Source organism: Ambystoma mexicanum, chromosome 11 (genome assembly GCF_040938575.1).
Source record: "Ambystoma mexicanum isolate Mex_15411 chromosome 11, UKY_AmexF1_1, whole genome shotgun sequence".
Taxonomy (NCBI): domain Eukaryota; kingdom Metazoa; phylum Chordata; class Amphibia; order Caudata; family Ambystomatidae; genus Ambystoma; species Ambystoma mexicanum.
In genome coordinates, this window is record NC_090934.1 from 946697286 (window position 1) to 946714342 (window position 17057).

General features: G+C 42.9%; 1 protein-coding gene across 1 annotated transcript in view; it reads right to left on the bottom strand.

Annotated features, from left to right (window-relative positions):
* Positions 1-17057, bottom strand: part of LOC138505080 (mucin-2-like) — a 233241-nt gene that overhangs the window by 120182 nt on the left and 96002 nt on the right. The window contains exon 4 of the mRNA XM_069625398.1: positions 16421-16519. Coding sequence (XP_069481499.1) covers positions 16421-16519 — 99 coding nt within the window. The remainder of the gene's footprint in view (positions 1-16420; positions 16520-17057) is intronic.

The following is a 17057-nucleotide window of genomic DNA, read 5'->3' on the forward strand; positions in this document are numbered from 1 at the left end:
TCGTTGCAGTTTCTGTTTCAGAAGAAATCGTTCCATCAAAGATACATTGGTAGAGTTATATGGCCAAAGAAGAAGACAAAAACATGGAAAGTTGGCTTGGAAACCAAAGAAAAGGCTTTGTCAAGTGTACAAAATGTAATATTTGCAAATATGCCAGAAACTGTGCAAACATCCAATATTGGGTAATGCTATCTCAATACTGGACAGAATAACATGTGAAACTGAGTATGTTGCATATGTTTTGACATGCTCATGTCAGAAATGGTATATTGGGAGTACTAAGTGCAAATTGAAGATCCGGATTCAACAGCATGCACAAGCTTTTATACATAATGACGCCAATTACCCGATGGCCAAACATTTTGTGGAATGCCATAGCAACAATTTGGACAGTTTTAGATTCTTTGGCATTCATAAGATTGCAATTGGTCCATGGGGTAGCGATAGAGAGCGTATGTTACAACAAAAAGAAAGCCGTTGTATTCTGGATTTTGAAAGTAAACAACCAAATGATCACAACTCGACGAAGAATTATACATGTTTCTGGGTCAATATGCCAAGCCATGTATATTGTCCAATATTTTGCATCAGGTTAAGTTCTGAATGTCAAAAGTAGCACTGCCATCTATTTCTGCTTTTTTGTTGGTGATTGTTATTTCTCTTTAATCTTTTATAAGATGTGTTTTACTGTACATATCACAGTGCTTGTTGAAGGTTCAATAATGAAAGGGAAGATAAAGTGATCCTAAATGTATAGGATAGAGGAGGTTAATATTTAAACACTGTGCAGGTTGTTCAGACAAATAATGTTATGAAAGTTGCAACCAGAATCATGGGATTAGCAATTATGGAGTCAAAGAAACGAATAATAGAGTGGGTCGCTTTTAGATATGTATTCAGATGGATTGGTAACGTGTTACTATTGCACTAAGCACTTTAAAAAGTTGTGTTATTCCATGGGATAGGCTGCTAGCACTATGCAATAAATTGGGCACAGTTGATTCAATGCTGCTAATGCACTATATCACTTTAATAAGGAAAGAAATGCTGGTTTAGATTATTAATGCATTATGCACTTTAAGGTAATTCCATTAGGGAATGTAAATGAGATATGCTGCTAATGAACTAGAGTATTTTGTAGAAAATGATGCTGCTAATGCACTTTGGCACTTCATAGAGAAATATGCTGCTAATGCACTATGGCCTTCTACAGAAAAACATGTTGCTTCTGCACTATTGCACCTTAAAAATGAAAAAAGCACTATGCACTTTATGTCAACCATGCTATACCGCAGCAAACAATATGTATCCCAATTGGAGAACATGAAGTTTATATGCTTGTGTATTATCTCGCACCTCATTCAGTATTTTAACAACACATGTTACAAATGTAAATTATTTCCATGTACAATCATTGAGCGTTTTAACACTGGCTGTTTAATCCATGTAGTGCATGGTATAATAATGAGCATTACAATAATAATGTATGCTGGTTATAACTAAGAGGAGGGCTGACACGTAAAAAACGAAAAAAGTAAAATCTCAGAGAAAGAGTAATCAGTCCCCTTTCTACCTCTAAATACCATAATGCAATGGACAATTTAACAGGCACCTTTTGGAGTATGCATTTGTTTTGAAAAAGAAGCGAGGAAGCCGCGAAACGCGTCACACATATCCCTTGCTACACTGAATGGAAAAGCCTTATCTTTTTAAACGTTGTTGTTGCCTTGATTCCACGGAATACAATAAAAAGGAATGTATTTGGAAGGAATCAGTGCCCTGGAATTTATTTTTCACCATGGAGAGTGCGACGACTTTGTGACTGTTTGTAAATCAGTTATATGAAAGAATATATATACATATATATATATATATATATATTAAGCAGGCGACACAGCAAGACTGATGACTTGAAAAATAGTTGGCTGCCGCAATTGTTCTGAATAAAAAAAGGAACAGAAAGGTACATTTGAATATATTTGGTTGATAAAAAAATTAAGTAATTTGAAAAAAAAAACATACGAGTTTAGTATGTACTAATAGATGTTGGGGTTGAATAATATGACAGAGGAATATTTACATTTCTCCCACAGAGACTGCAATGAAATCCAAACAAAATATGCAGCAATAAAGAAAAGGTTGTGCTCCCCTCATGTCAGTGTTAAGCTTGTGATTACCAATATGGTAAGGTGAAAACCACAAATGTGAATCCCCTTCTGATTTTATTATTCAGTATTTGCATAGACCCAATGAAGTAACCATGGGGTTTGAGACATTTTTTCAAGCTATACATACAATCAACTTTTGTCCTGACGAAGGCCCAGATACCAATCACTAAAAGACTGTGGTGAACGAACGGATCTTGTTGTAAAGGGCTGAAACGCTTTGGTGTCAACATTGTTTTTATCCAATCCATGTTTTGTCAATTTTAATAAAACAGAGATATGGTGAAATAACTTATCTCTAAGGAAGTTGGAAGATATGATATTACAAAAAAGACTAAAAAGGGAGAGTGGTCTTCAAAAATGTGACTGAAAAACTAATAAACACACCTCATTTTTTAATTGTTAAAGTCAAGAATTGAGAAATATCACACTCCCTGTTTAAGCCTGTGGTTGCAAGCCAAAAAATTTAAATGTACTGCTTGATATACAAAAATCACATTTACTAACCCCATTTTGCTCAAAAATTGAAATTTGTACTATTAAATCTATTGTGGTCTTATGATGAATTGTTCAAAGGAGAAGAAAGGAGAAGAAAGAAATGTGTATGTTCCAGGTAAAATAATAAAATTCAGACTTATATATTTTTTATAACCATTTTGGAGTCCCATGTGTAGTGAAAAAGGTTATGAAAAGCTACGAGGTGTTAGGGAGATTTCTCTCTTTAGGCGGAATTTCCTAACCTAGTGAGTCCCCCAGCAGCTTTGCTGGATTTCTGGAGTTTGTTTTTTTCTCCTGCCAAGAGTGAGACTCTTTTTCTCCCACTCTTGGACATGATTTATGGTGTTCCTTTGACTGTTTATGTGTTTTATGGGCTATGGGGTCCTTTACTCCATAGGGCCTCATGTGTTTTTACTATGTGTGTTACACAGCACCCTCCGTGCAGTGACACAGGGGTATCATAGTGACACCCCACCATAGACTCCATACCCTGGGACTGACTACTGTCTCCCAGGGCATGTAAAGTCACCATTGGCTTTACTAGTCCCAAATTATTAACAGAAACCGGTACAAACCATCATATTGTGGACGTACTGGTCGGGGCAATTCGATTGCCCAGGGGTCTGTTAGTCGAAGGGGCACGTCTCCGTCCCCCCTGATCGAGTTTTGGCTGGTGGCAGTGGATACTACTTTTTATATTCGACCGCAAATATATCCCTATGGGATTTTCCCATTGTTCGAGGCTACCAACTTTAATTATTTAATTCTCATAGCCTCGAACATACCGCCGGTTTATTTATTTAATATTAATTCGCCGGTTGGTATTTTTTGCCAGGACTCCATTCTAAAATGGCGTTTGTGTTCTCTTCTGTGACTCCAACCCAAGTCGAGCCCTTTGTTCCACTTTTTGGCGGGCTTCTCCACAGAAGCCTCCAAAAGTGGTGCCACTCTGTCTGGGTACCACAGGGGGTGTGGGAGGGGGTTTAGGCACCATGGACTGAGTTACCTTGGTAACTCAAGTCGCACTCTTGTGTGATTGGCCCAGGTGGTGAGCCGGCCGGCTCACCACTTAGCATGTTTGATTGACAGCTAGGCTGAGTGAATGGGGGTGTGCTGCATAAAAGCAGGGCTTTGGGGACTGGAACTTCAGAAGTCGCCACAGGACCTGAGAATCCGACGAGGGAGAAGCTGAGCCGACCTACCACGACGACACCACCGGTGGAGCCCTGCGGAACTGACTCACCACTTCCCGACGACAGAGAAGATCTCCCGGCTGGAGAGGCTTCTTCCCCTGACTGGTGGGCACAACCAGTTTACCTTCTTTTCCTCGCATCCCAGGACGTCTTGTGGTCGAATTGCCCGTGCCAAGCACCCCGGCAACCGGATAGCCACTTACCACTGGACCGCGAATAAAAGGACCGCTCCTTTTACCTGAGAACTCCGTGGCTGGTTTCTTCCCTGGCAGTGCAACGGACTCCTGTCTTCCTCCCCGACGAGATCCTCTCTTCTCCCAGACGAAGCACCGACTTGCATCCGCTGCCAGGAACAACTGCCCCCGCTGGAGTATTCTCACCCCTTTAAGGTACCGTGTCCGCCAGGGCTCCCTTTATAAAGATTGCTACAAGGTAATAATAATCCCTTAACCTTCTGGACTGGGCTGGCGGCCTTGACCATCTAACTGGTCCCTTTCTTTGGTCCAACTCTTTCTGAACCTTTTCAAGACTTTTGTGCACTTCAACCGTGTGACCTTGGACACATTTCGTTCTGATCCTCTTAAAGTGGATCCGGCCTTCTGAACTCTAACTTCACGGTTTTAATTTGCCTTCCTCTCTTGTTGTGTTCTTGTGAAAGTGTTGGGATCTGTTTCAAATTATACTCTGCTTTTCTCTCCCTTTTCAAAACGAATTATTAGAGTGCCATCTGCATTAAGCGCTCACCGCTGTCTGAAAATAAGTGGGGCTTTACTTAAGACTTGTCTAATATTCTTTTAAGGGAGTGTATATCTTTTAGTGACCGTGTTTTTGAACTGCTTAACATTAGTGCCTGTGTGTTTTACTAGATGTGGTTTTAAATACATAATTATATCTCTTTTACACCAAGCTCTGGTCAGTGTTTACTTGTTCTACTGTGTTCTTTTGACCTATTGTGAATACTCTGTGTAATGCCTAACTCTTCTTGAGGGAAGTCTGACTGCTCAGCCACTGCTACCAAGTGAATCTGTGTGGTACAGACTGCTACCAAGAGGGTTTACTGCCAAACACCTGTAGTCTTAAATCTTTTGCAGTGGCCCCAGAGGGAACTGCACAAGTTTCTGCCTAACACGAGGTTCACGAGGTAACTCTTTGAAAGTATAACAAAAGAAGGAGGAGAGGGTAAAGTGTGTTGGTTGTTGTTTTTTAGTATCACTATGTAGATGACATCATCACTCCTATGATGTCACCATGCCTGTGACATAATACATAAATACATGCTACCGTTTGGGAAAGGATTACATTTAATCAATTTCCATCCATGGAATTCACGGCCCAGACTTTGCTTCCTTTGGTGGGCAGTCTTTATCACTACAATCCATACTTTGGTAAGTCCTTCTCTTTGGGAAACAGACTCTCTCTTACCATACAATCAGTTCTGAAATCAGTGCAATGTCGCACTGTATGTGTTTTGAGTTTACCCTATATTGACTTTACAGACACCTACCACACTTTACGAAAATTCATTCCTGGTAGTGACAGCATCTAGGAAGGTATGTTTTCTTAAGTATTGTTTGAATCAGGTGGCTCTTTCATAAGCATGACATTAATCATGAGATGTAACCTCACTTATAATATTGTAATGATGCATTCCTTTTCCTCTACCTTTCTTCTGTTTGTCTTGTTTATTATTTTTTAGATTGAGAACTGACACAACCAAGGCAAGTAATACTATACTGATAAAAGATTCCAAGACATACATTGGTTAAAATTATATGATTTTACATATTTTTTTTATGTTTGTTGTTAACAAAAAGATCCCTGAAGATGGCGCTCATTATCTGGAATACATTGGACCATAATTGTGTCTACAATTAAAAATGTTTTTGATCCAAAAAACATCTAAGTAAATTGAGTGTTTATGAAATAAAACATATCATATGTCTGCTACTTGCAGTAAATCATCTGCCAAGGGTTCTGACCAGGTTCCTGACAAGAGGATATTGCCAGCATATCTTGTCTACAGTGTGGGCAATGCATCATACAAGTGATTTACTGTGCCATTGTTGGCATATATTGTGGGTGCAGCATCATGAAAGTGATAACAACAGCAGCATTGGCAGATAATGTGAAACCGGCACACAAGAAATGTGTTAAAATGCTCCTGTGTATTATTGCTGGTCTGGCATCAACTGGATATTTTTATGTGTCACCCTTGAGAACTAATTAAACATTGCGTGATCTTTTCCTCTATTTCCCCCAAAAACTGTGTTGTAAAATGTGCCGTGAATGCATTTAGAGTGGAGTGCAGCAGGAACAAGGCACAGATTACAGGAACCAGGAAGAAAACAAGAGGGAAGGGGACTAGGCAATGAGTCAAACAAGACGACAGATGCAATGCACTTATGCTACTGAGCAGGCTTCATTTGTAGCACCTGGCATTGGCACTTTCGTTTGCCATTTTGGTGTGGTGTGCATGGAGGCAGGACACCGTCATCTTGATGTGGATAGACATAACGCATGGGGTCAGAATCTTGGATTAGGTCTGTACAGTAGCCAACTGGGCCACACAGCCCAGGGGGCAGGACGGCTAAGGCATCATCATGCACCCTGCGAGGATTTCTGCCCCTAGTTTCCATGGAAAGGAGTGATGAAATTGGCGAACTAACAAGGAGGCATGGGCATATACTTCCCGTTCAAAAATGATCACACAGAGTGCATAGCCCTTCCAGTCCACCAGGTATTGTGAGACTCCACTATGATAATGAGCATCACAGACCTGTTAGACTTCATACTCAAGGTTGTTATCATAGTTGATCGTGGAGGTGGGCCCTTTGATCTATGAGCAAAACGTCCAGCTGAATATGGTTTCAATGAAACATGAAATACTGTGTCTATTTGTTTTTAAAAATCGGGAAATTAAAACCTACAGACCATGAGATTCACCACTCTGGTGATTTGAAAAGGTCCAAAGTATTTAAACGACAATGTAGTAGGCATCCAATGAGCTGGTAGGCTTCGAGAAGAAATCCATACCTTGGCCCTCATTACAACCCAGGCGTTAAGGGGTTAACGGCGCCGTAAAAGGTGTTGGAGCCGTTAAACCCTTAACGCCTGATTACGAGGTCCCTTTGCAGGTGGCACTTTAACGCCTGCTTTTAGCAGGCGTTAAAAAACCAACCCGCAAAGGGACCTAGGAGCTAATTATGGCACCGTAATTTACGGTGCTGTAATTAGCGCCTTCCCCAGTCCCATTGAGCCCTATGGGGCAAAAATGGGAATGGGGAAGGGACATGGCGGCATGGGGAATTACCGCCCCGCCAACCTTGGAATGGGGCAGTATTTCCCCATTCCACCATGGCGGACTCGTTACAACACCGGCACCAACCATGGTGCTAATAGCGCCATGGTTTAGCGCTGGGGTTGTAATGAGGGCCCTTGTATCCTGACGTGCAGCTGGGTGCTTCTGCCCAATTTTGATCTGCATATTTCTTTGTATTGTTTTGTGCCATACGTAGATTGCTTAAGGCACTTTCTTGAGTTGCCCATATTTCCACTAGCATGGTTTCTACCTTTCCACCTCAGGAAATGTAGAACTAAAAGTTCAGTACTGCTGGTATCCTTCTGGGATGGAAGCCTTAGGTACAGAAAAAGGGACTCATACTGGATAATGTCCTGCTCTGCATTTCAGTCCCTAGGATGTATAATCGATGACCCTGAAAAAGAAGGCCTTTTTCGGGTTTAGATTCCACTTCTGCATAAACCCTTTATCTGGAAGAACAGCCATCAAGGCAAGGCATATTTGTTGTAGGAACGTGTTGACTACCCTTTGTCTTGGGGATCTAAATGAAGTTGAAGTTGTGTTGGTCGAAGTAATGCGCACACTGGGCCTGTTTACTGTTTGGACAGTCAAAATGTTTCAACAATTGTAAATTAGGGTGGTCCGTATGGATTTTTGTCAGTTATCAAGCTCCCGGGATAAGATGTCTCCATTATTTACAAGTGAGTTTATTATCAAGCAGCTCTTTCTTTTGGATGAAGTAATTAACTTCACTGTAGGACACTGTCTTGGAGACATACATGATACAGTGTTCCGGTAAATGGTAAAACAAGATGAGAAAACTGAAATGGCGTAAAAGTTGGTAAGACTAAGGAATCGTTGCACCTCTTTGACTGAGGTAGGAGATTTCCACTCAAGAATAGCCTTTTCTTTTCCTGGGGTACATCGTGGTTCATTGTTCCGACAAGATTAAAGGACAGTGGTAGCATCAAAAATGAATTTTTCTGGCTTGGATGATAATTGATGTTCTTTCAGTTGATTAAGGACCTTGAAAATATGAGAATAATGTTCCTCTGGATGTGCAGAAAATATCAATATATCATTAAGGTAGGCCACGATATAATGCAGGAGTAAATCCCAAAAAAGAAAGTGTCTGAACCTCTTGAAGTCTGTTGGTCCATTAGCGAGACCAATCAACAGTACCCTGTACTCATAATGACCAAAGGGGAACTGAAAGGCAGTCTTCCACTCCTCACCAGTTTTGATTCAGATGTGATTTTTTTTAATATTCTCTCAGATTGAACTGCTTGTAGGGTATCAATGAATAAAGACAGAGGATATTTATATTTTACGGTGATCTGATTCAGTCCTCAGTAGTCAATGCGGGAACTCTGAATTTGGTCGTGTCTTTCTTGGGTATGAAAAAGAGGGCCAAACCCTACCAGGAATTTAGCTTGAGAAATAAGGTAATTCTTCAGATTTTCTTGCAGACACTCCTGCAGTGCCAATTTCTCCAGAGGAGAGAGGACATACATCTGGCTAAAGGGTACCATGGCGTCTGTGATCACAAATTAAACAATTATTAGGACGATGAGGGAGGAGTCCCTTTTTGTGTTCCTTGGTAAACACTTTCTGGTAATGTTCGTACTTAGCGGGAAAAGCGCATAGCTTAGTGATCAGAGAGCTGGGAGATGCAGTTCAATTCAGTAACTTGTGTTGGCCATGACAAACATGTAGACACTCAATATTCTGAACCCAAGAAAGTGTCCACATCAATGAATGAACGGTTTATGGTGCTTCAAGTAGGGAATTCCCAGAATGACAGGGAAGTACAAGTTACTTGCCCCTTGTAGCCTTCTTTCAACTGGATGATCCTCCCACATATTCCTCATCTATGATATATGATATCCAGCTTTAACTGTTCTGAAACTTTTTCTTGGTAGTGGGCGCTGTGTATTGATGCAGTCGACTCGATGTCCCTCGAGGGCCTCCGTCTCGAGGATGATGTCATCGAAGGCATATATAGTATGCGCAGTGCCCATTAGCTCCACTGCTGTTTTTTTACAGAAGAAACTCCCTGCATAACCACAGGTTTGACCTTACTCAACTTTGAAGGAGCAAAGCTATAATAGCAAGGGAAATTCTACCTTGGGGTAGGTTGGGAGGGCGATGAGGAATATGTGGGACGAACATCCAGTCGAAAGAACGTTACCGGGGGTAAGTAACATGTTCTTCGAATGGCTTGTGTCCTCCCACATATTCCTCATCTTTGATAGACTCCCAAAGAAGTGTTTGTTTTGGTCGAGGGAGTAAGAATTTATTTGTCAGTGGTTTTCATGAATTCAATGGAGGAGAGATTTGCCAAAGCTTCCATACGGACTGAGGGAAGACTCAAGGCAGTCATTTTTTGTGAACGTGTGGATAGTAGACCACGTCACTGCCTCACACATATTTTTGAATGGTACACCCCTTTCTAGGTCTGTAGAGGTAGCCATGCCCCTGGTGGAATGGGTCTTTAATACTTCCGGAGGATCCTTGCCCGCTAGACTGTAGCATTCTGAAATTGGCAGAATGATCCGCCTTGATAAGGTCTGTTTTGTAACAGCCTGACCTAGCTTATATCCCATCTAGCCTATAAAAAGCGGATTGTTAATACAAAGTTTTGATAGCCTAGATTTGTAAAAGCTCAGAGCTCTGTGTGGATCCAATCTATGTAATCTCTCCTCTTTGCCAGGATGAGGTGGAGGATAGAAAGTGGGTAAAACAATGTTCTGCCTTACATGAAAATCAGAAATGATTTTGGGTAAAACTGAAGGTTTAACCCTCAGAACAACCCTATCCTTATGGAAGATAATAAAGGGTGGCTTGGAAGAAGGTGCCTGCAGTTCACTCACTCTACGTGCTGAAGTCAGTGCCATCAAGAGAATGGTTTGAAATGTTAACAACCTTAATGGACATGAATGTAAAGGTTCATAGGGTGCACCCATTACAAATGTTAGTACCAGATTAAGGTCCCAAATTGGAACCTGGAAAGGTGATGGGGGGAACACATTGGTGAGCCCCTTTAGAAATTGTGTCACCAGTGGAATTTTGAAATATGAAGATACCTCAGACGAGCGCATAAAGATGGATAGCACTGCCAAATAGCCCTTAATAGTTCCAACCTGGAGCCCCAGGTTGGCTAAGGACAGTTTAAAGGATAACACCTCTGATGTTTTACACAGAAAAGGGTCTACATTCTTGTCTTAGCACCATTTGCAGAATTTGTACGAACAGCAACAGTACAAGGACTTTGTTGCTGGTCATCTGGTTGAAAGCAAAATCTCCATGGCATCATGCGGGAGGACCCAATCCTTGTATCTCATCCTCTCAGAAACCATGCGTGAATGCTGAGTGTCTTGACCGCTTGATGGAGAACCCGACCCTCCTCTCGCGATAGAAGGTCCTCTCTTTGTGGAAGACGAATTGGAGGGCAGATGGACATGTCCAAAAGGTCTGGGTACCATGTCCTCCTGGCCTAATCCGGGGCATTTAGGATCATGTATTTCCCAAACTTTCTCAACCTCCTGATCACATGTAGAATGACGGGGACTGAAGGGAATGCGTACAGGAGTGGAAACTCCCAGTCCACTACGAACATGTCTCCTAGAGCTCCTCTCTGAGGAAATTCCCTGGAGCAGTACAGTTCGCATTTCTGGGTGACACTGGTCGTGAACAGATCCACTTGAGGGGTTCCCCAAAGGGCGAAGATATCTTGAAGGACTTCCTGAACTAGTTCCCACTTGTGGGACACTGTGCGCTGCCTGCTCAGAGCGTCTGCCGCCATGTTCTCTTCACCGGCTAGGCGAACTGTCAATACAGAGATTCCTTCTTGAATTGCAACTGTGTTGTCTGTCATTATCAGGACATTCTTTCCCCCATACAGAGGGCAGAAAGGCCTTCAGTGCTAGTGCTAGTCTGATTGCCCTCAGCTCCAAAAGATTGATATGTAATTTGGACTGTGATGGAGACCAACAACTGCTTACTGTCAGATCGTTGGTGTGGGCTCCCCACACCGGGAATGAGGCATCCGTCACTACTGTTATCTCTGGCTATGGTTGCCAAAATGGTTCTCCCTTCAGAACGTTGTCCTTGCAGGTCCACCACAGGAGATCCTGTGCGACTCTGCTTGGAATCTGAAGTAGGTCCAACATGTTTCCTGAGAACTGGGACCATTGTGTTCGGATGGTCCATTGAAGGGATTTCATTCTCAGGCGGGCTTCTGGCACCAAGAATACTGGATGCCATGAGGCCAAGCAACCTCAAAAAATCGCAGGCCGGGAGACGCTGGGCGCTCTGAAATCTGGAGACCATCTGCAGAATGTCTAGAGCCCTCACCTCGGGTTGCAATCTCATTCCCAAGGATGTATCCAGTACAGCCCTGATGAACTGGAGCTTCTGAGATGGTGTCATATGGGACTTCTTGTGATGAGAGTGGCAGGTCATGCTGAGATGATGCAGAACTTTTTCGGTAGAAAGCGCCCTGATCAGCCAATCATCCAGGTAGAGGTAGACGTGAATCCCCCTTCTCTTGAGAGTCGCTGCCACTACCGCCATCAGTTTGGTGAAAACTCTTGGGCGGAGGTTAGCCCGAATGGCAGAACTCGCAACTGATAATGGGAACTGCCAACGGCGACCCTCAGGTATTTTCTGTGCTTGAGATGGAATGGCACTGGAAAATAAGCATTCTGAAGGTCCAATTATACCATCCAATCCTGGAATTGGAGGGCTTGAAGGATCTGAGAAAGTTTGTCGATCTTGAACTTGTCCTTCCTGAGGAACTTGTACAAGTATCTCAAGTCCAAGATGGGTCTCAGTCCTCCGTCCTTCTTGGGTATTAGGAAATATGGAGAATACCATCCTGTGTTCCTCCCCGCTACAGGCACCGGTTCTATAGCAGCTTTCACTAGGAGGGTAAACATTTCCTGCACAAGAAGTGGATCTGGAATCCTCAAAAAGTGGTTCCCCGGTGGATTGTTCTGAGGTCTCTGAATAAAAGGAAGGCAGTAACCGTGGGCTGTGGTTTCTAGTGCCCAAGCATCCAAAGTAATGTCTCGCCATTCTTGCAGATGCTGAGACAGTCTGCCTGCCACTGGTAATTAGTGATTCAAGACCTCAGAGAGGTTTTGAGGCAGCTGATGCGGGCGCTGATGGTAAGTTTGCCCCTGCCTCTCCCTCATCCACCACGAGGGAATCTCGTCCATCACGAGGGAATCTTCTTTGGCCTCTTCGACCAGCCATTCCTCTTGTTGTTCCAACTGAGGAGTAGTATCAAAAAGATCTACCCCTCCAAGGCTGTGCACTGGGGCAAAAAGGCTGAGGCTGCCTAATAGCAGCACCTAAATATTTTCCTGCCGCCTTTGAGGTCTGCAACTTCTCAAGGCTCTCGTCAACCTTGTTGCCAAAAAGGTGAGACCCGTCAAAGGGCATGTTGAGGAGTCTGGAATGCGCATCCGCCGAAAATCCCGACTTCCTCAACCACACAAATCTGCATATTACGGTGCTGGTAGCCATGGCTCTGCTGCTGCTGTCAGCAGAATCCAGACCCAACTGAAGAGACTCACACATGGCTTTTTTGCCATCTCTAACAATGGCCAATAAACTGCTCTTTCCTCCCCCTCGGGAATGTGCTCAGCCACCATGGAAATGCAGTCCCATAGAGTGAATGAGAAATTTGCAAGTGCACATGTGGAGTTGGCTGATTTTAGAGCCATACTTCCTGAAGAAAATACTTTTTTAGCACATCCATCTTCTCTCTTGTCATCCCTAGCTGGAGGGATAGTAGGATAAGCTGCCTGCTTGGAAGTTGAGCGAGCTGCCGGTACCACTAGACTCTCTGGAGTGGGGCGTTTAGACAGGTAGTTGGGGTTACTACTGGAAGGGCAGTATTCTTTGGTCAGGTTTTTTATTCACAGACAGATTTGTTTCTGGCGTCTCCCAATTTGCTGCCAACCTTTTTTGGAGAGCAACATGAAAAGGTAATATTGGATCCATCTGCGGACCATTATCAAGGATTTCTGTCAGATCATCCTGTTCGTAGGGGAGGGGAGGCCTACTCCACCCCATATAGTCTGCCACTTTAGACATAAGCTGTCTATAGGAGGCATCTGTGTGCTCACCAGCCTCAGGTCTGCCAAAATCCAGTTCAGGTGAAGTGCCTACCCCACTGGCCGTCTGTAAATTATCATAAAGTTCTTTTGGCTTGGACTCTTCAGAGATAAAGCTTTCAGGTACATTGGGTGTGCCAAATTGGAGTCCAAAAGGGGCACGATTGTCTGATGGCTCATTTTCCTCACATACTGAAGTAAGAGACTTGAAATACTCTTTCCTTGGTAAAAGAACATAGGTTTTTTCAGGGACAGGCATTGAAGGCTTAAAAAAATGAGAACTCGATGCTCGAGGAATCATCGATTTCGACTTTGATTGTGCCATTGGTTTAGTTGGGCGGTTGGCATCAACGGAATGAATGGCGTCGAAGGCGCAGTTGGCATTGATGGCGCGGCTGGCGCCGATGGTGTTATCGATGTCGAGGGCTTAGCTGGCATCGAGGGTGCAGCTGGCGTCGATGGTGTCGACGACCTCGACTTATTTTTATGCTTGTGCCTCGATGGCTCACAATGAGGATCTGGCCTTCAACGCGGGCTCGAGGGTGCGCAGGATTTGGCTAGAACCCTTTCCTTACCGGCTTCTTTGGAAGGCACAGTAGGAGAAAGGCTTGCTGTGGGTTTTTGGAAGATTTTTTGGATTTCTCTCTTAAATGCTTCCCATTCGGCAGGTGAAGAGCTTTTCGTGGGGCAAGATACCCTCTCAAGGGAGGTGTCTGACGACAAAGTCAAAGAAGGTGACCTGTGGTGCCTCTTTTTAGACTTCCTCCACGATGAAGAGGAGTGGTGGGAGTCTCTGTTCGATCTTGATCTCTTAACCTTCTTCCTCCAAAGAGAGTCACTCTCGACTTGACGTACAAAGGTTTTGGCGGGGCATATGGAGATTTTTGGGGGGTTGTACCTATTGCCAATTTCCCCTTTCACTCCCTCAAGGTCTTTCCGGTCATTGATTCACACTTGGAGCAGTCCGAGGTCTTATGCTCCTCCCCGAGACATCACAGACACTCTGTGTGGGTCAGTTAACAACATTTCACAATCTCAACACTTCTTGAACCCGGTAGTGCGAGTCGAAGAAGAAGGCATTTCACAGTGGAATAAAGGAAGCGCGCGGTAGTTTCTCGGAGCTACCACTTACGTGGAAAAATGGAACTGAAGCCAACAGGCTATTGGCAGCCCTGTTGTTAAGTGCTCATCTGAGGTATGTTCATATTTCAAAATTCCACTGGTGACACAATTTCTAAATGGGCTCACCAATTTATCTCCTTTCCAGGTTCCAATTTGGGACCTTATTCTGATACTAACATTTCTAATGTGTGCACCCTTTCAACATTTACATTTATGTCCATTAAGGTCGTTAACATTTAAAACGATTCTCTTGGTGGCATTAACTTCAGCCCAGGAAGCTGTATCGACCCCCACATAGTAACAGTAGTGAAAAGCCCCCTAAATGTTCCAGACCCAGAGGATAAAATCCCCAACTGGAAAAAAACCTATGAAGGTGGACCTGGTAGAGAAAACAAGTGCAGGCAGCTGCATGGGTTCCAGAGGAAGTGGAGGTTGGTCGCTATAGCAAGATGCAATGGCTGTAGTTGCAGGGGAACAATCCAGCAGAATCTTGCACAGGCATCATGGATGAAAGACGTGCATGAAATAGGAGGCACAAAGCTCAGGGTAAGCAAACAAATCTAGAAATACAGTACAGCGGGAACAGGGCACATATCCCAAATGAGGAGCAATAAAGGAGAGCAAGGGACTATAGAAAACACAAGGAACATGTTTATCAGGGAAACTGCAACATGTCAATCAAGACAACTGTTGCAAGACAACTGTTGCAACACACCTGTGCTTCTAGGCGGGCTTCAGTTATAGCGTAAAGCGTCCTTACTGGTACGGGGATTCCTTCTGCCATCTTGGTGCAGGTATGCACGGAGGCACACAGCCATCATCTTGGTGTGGGTGGGAAGAACGCATGTGGCCGCCATATTGGATTGGGTCCTCACCACCACCAACGGTGCTGCATGGACTAGGCAGAAGGACAGCCAAGGTGTCTCTTTACTGGGGATCACTCTGAACCCCTTACATTAATTTTGGGCTCCATTGCTATGATTGGTTACTTGCACACATTCTAGAACATTTATGACTTCTGACAATATGCACCAGTACTAAATGTCCTTGAATCATTTACAATGCTTGTGTCCTGTCAAGAGCCGCCTGTCCTTCTGGCACCAGACGATTCCTACTGTATTCATAACAACATACTAGGTCTAAACTAATAAGATCTACAAATGGAAAATGTAACAATACAGTTGAAGAATGTGTAGCCGAGATGGACGAATGTGGGTAATGTACCATATATCAGGTATATGTTTAAGATTCAAGGACCAAAGTGAATTATTTATATAATGAACATTTCTCAGAGGCCCCAAAATCTTACCTTCATGTTGGTTGAACACAGTCTCAAAATCGCCAAAATTCATAACACATGGGATAGGATTCTGATAGTAATGTTAAAAAAGTGTGTTATCTTACATACTGCACATCCTAATCTAATACCACCTAATTATGATATTTGTAGCATGGCATAAACAGAAAGTACTTCATGGGGTCAATAACTCAAATGTTCTCCATTTTCTCTACGGTACTGCAAGGAACTATCTCATGTTATCATTTGATCCCAACTCATAATTAGGTGGTATTTTAAAAATATGAGGTTTTAAAAAATCACATGCTTTACTGTTACCACCAAACTCGCAGTAAGGCCAATAGGGTGCTTTCTCGTGCATCAGCAAAGCAATAGATCATTTTTTTCCTGCACCATGCATTAAACAAATGTCGGTCAAAGGAACTAACCATTTCAATCTAAAGAAAAGAATTAAGGGCTTCTTCACATTCAAATACCGTTGATTGGTCGCATAAAAAAAGCTGTGGTAACAGAATCATTTATACATTAAAACTGTATTTAGATTAATTTGTTTGGATAAAATTGTAGTTCGATAACATTATTTAGATCAAATATTGATTTCAATTAGTAATCACAACATACGAAGGTACTGTAAACAGTAGCAAAAGGAAGAAGCATCAAGGTTTAAAGGCGTGGCTCTGACGTAACAATGAGGTGCCTCTATAGACAAATTAAAGCCTTACCAGACCACCGAGACGTAGGAAGACGCTTGTCAGCACCGTCTGTCGGAATAATGGGATTGATAGCCGGCCTTCAACTATGAATCTGCTGTTGTTGCACAGCTGTGAAAATGGTATAAACAACGTATTAATTGATGAACCTCAATAATACATTTTCGTGGCAGATGTTTACCTGCGGTAAGCACAACTAGAGGACACCCCCCCCTCAAAGATATAAGGCTAATTTATTGAGGGCTAATAGTAGTGGAACATAGCCATGTCAAATATGTATATTGCACAGGAGCTACAAAGTGTCAGCAACTGGAATAATAAATCCCAAAATATAGCACACAGTCTGAAGGTGGTGCAAAACCCCAAAGCAGCATGCGTTTGTGACATTACCAAAACAACTTGAGGCATTTAAAAAACGTAACTGTTCGAACACGCATTTCCCAATTGAATGCTTGAAATCACCTGCATACGCACTTTTCTTACATAGTGCCTTTGCACTTATGTTACTAAATGCTTTTTACTGCAAAGTACTCTATGCAAGGGTTTCATTTAAGGTATCCCAATTCCTGGAAAGCAATCTCCGGCCATGCGTCTATATTTACCTACCTGTGAATACTTGTTTCTTGTTTACACCCCATCCAACACTGTC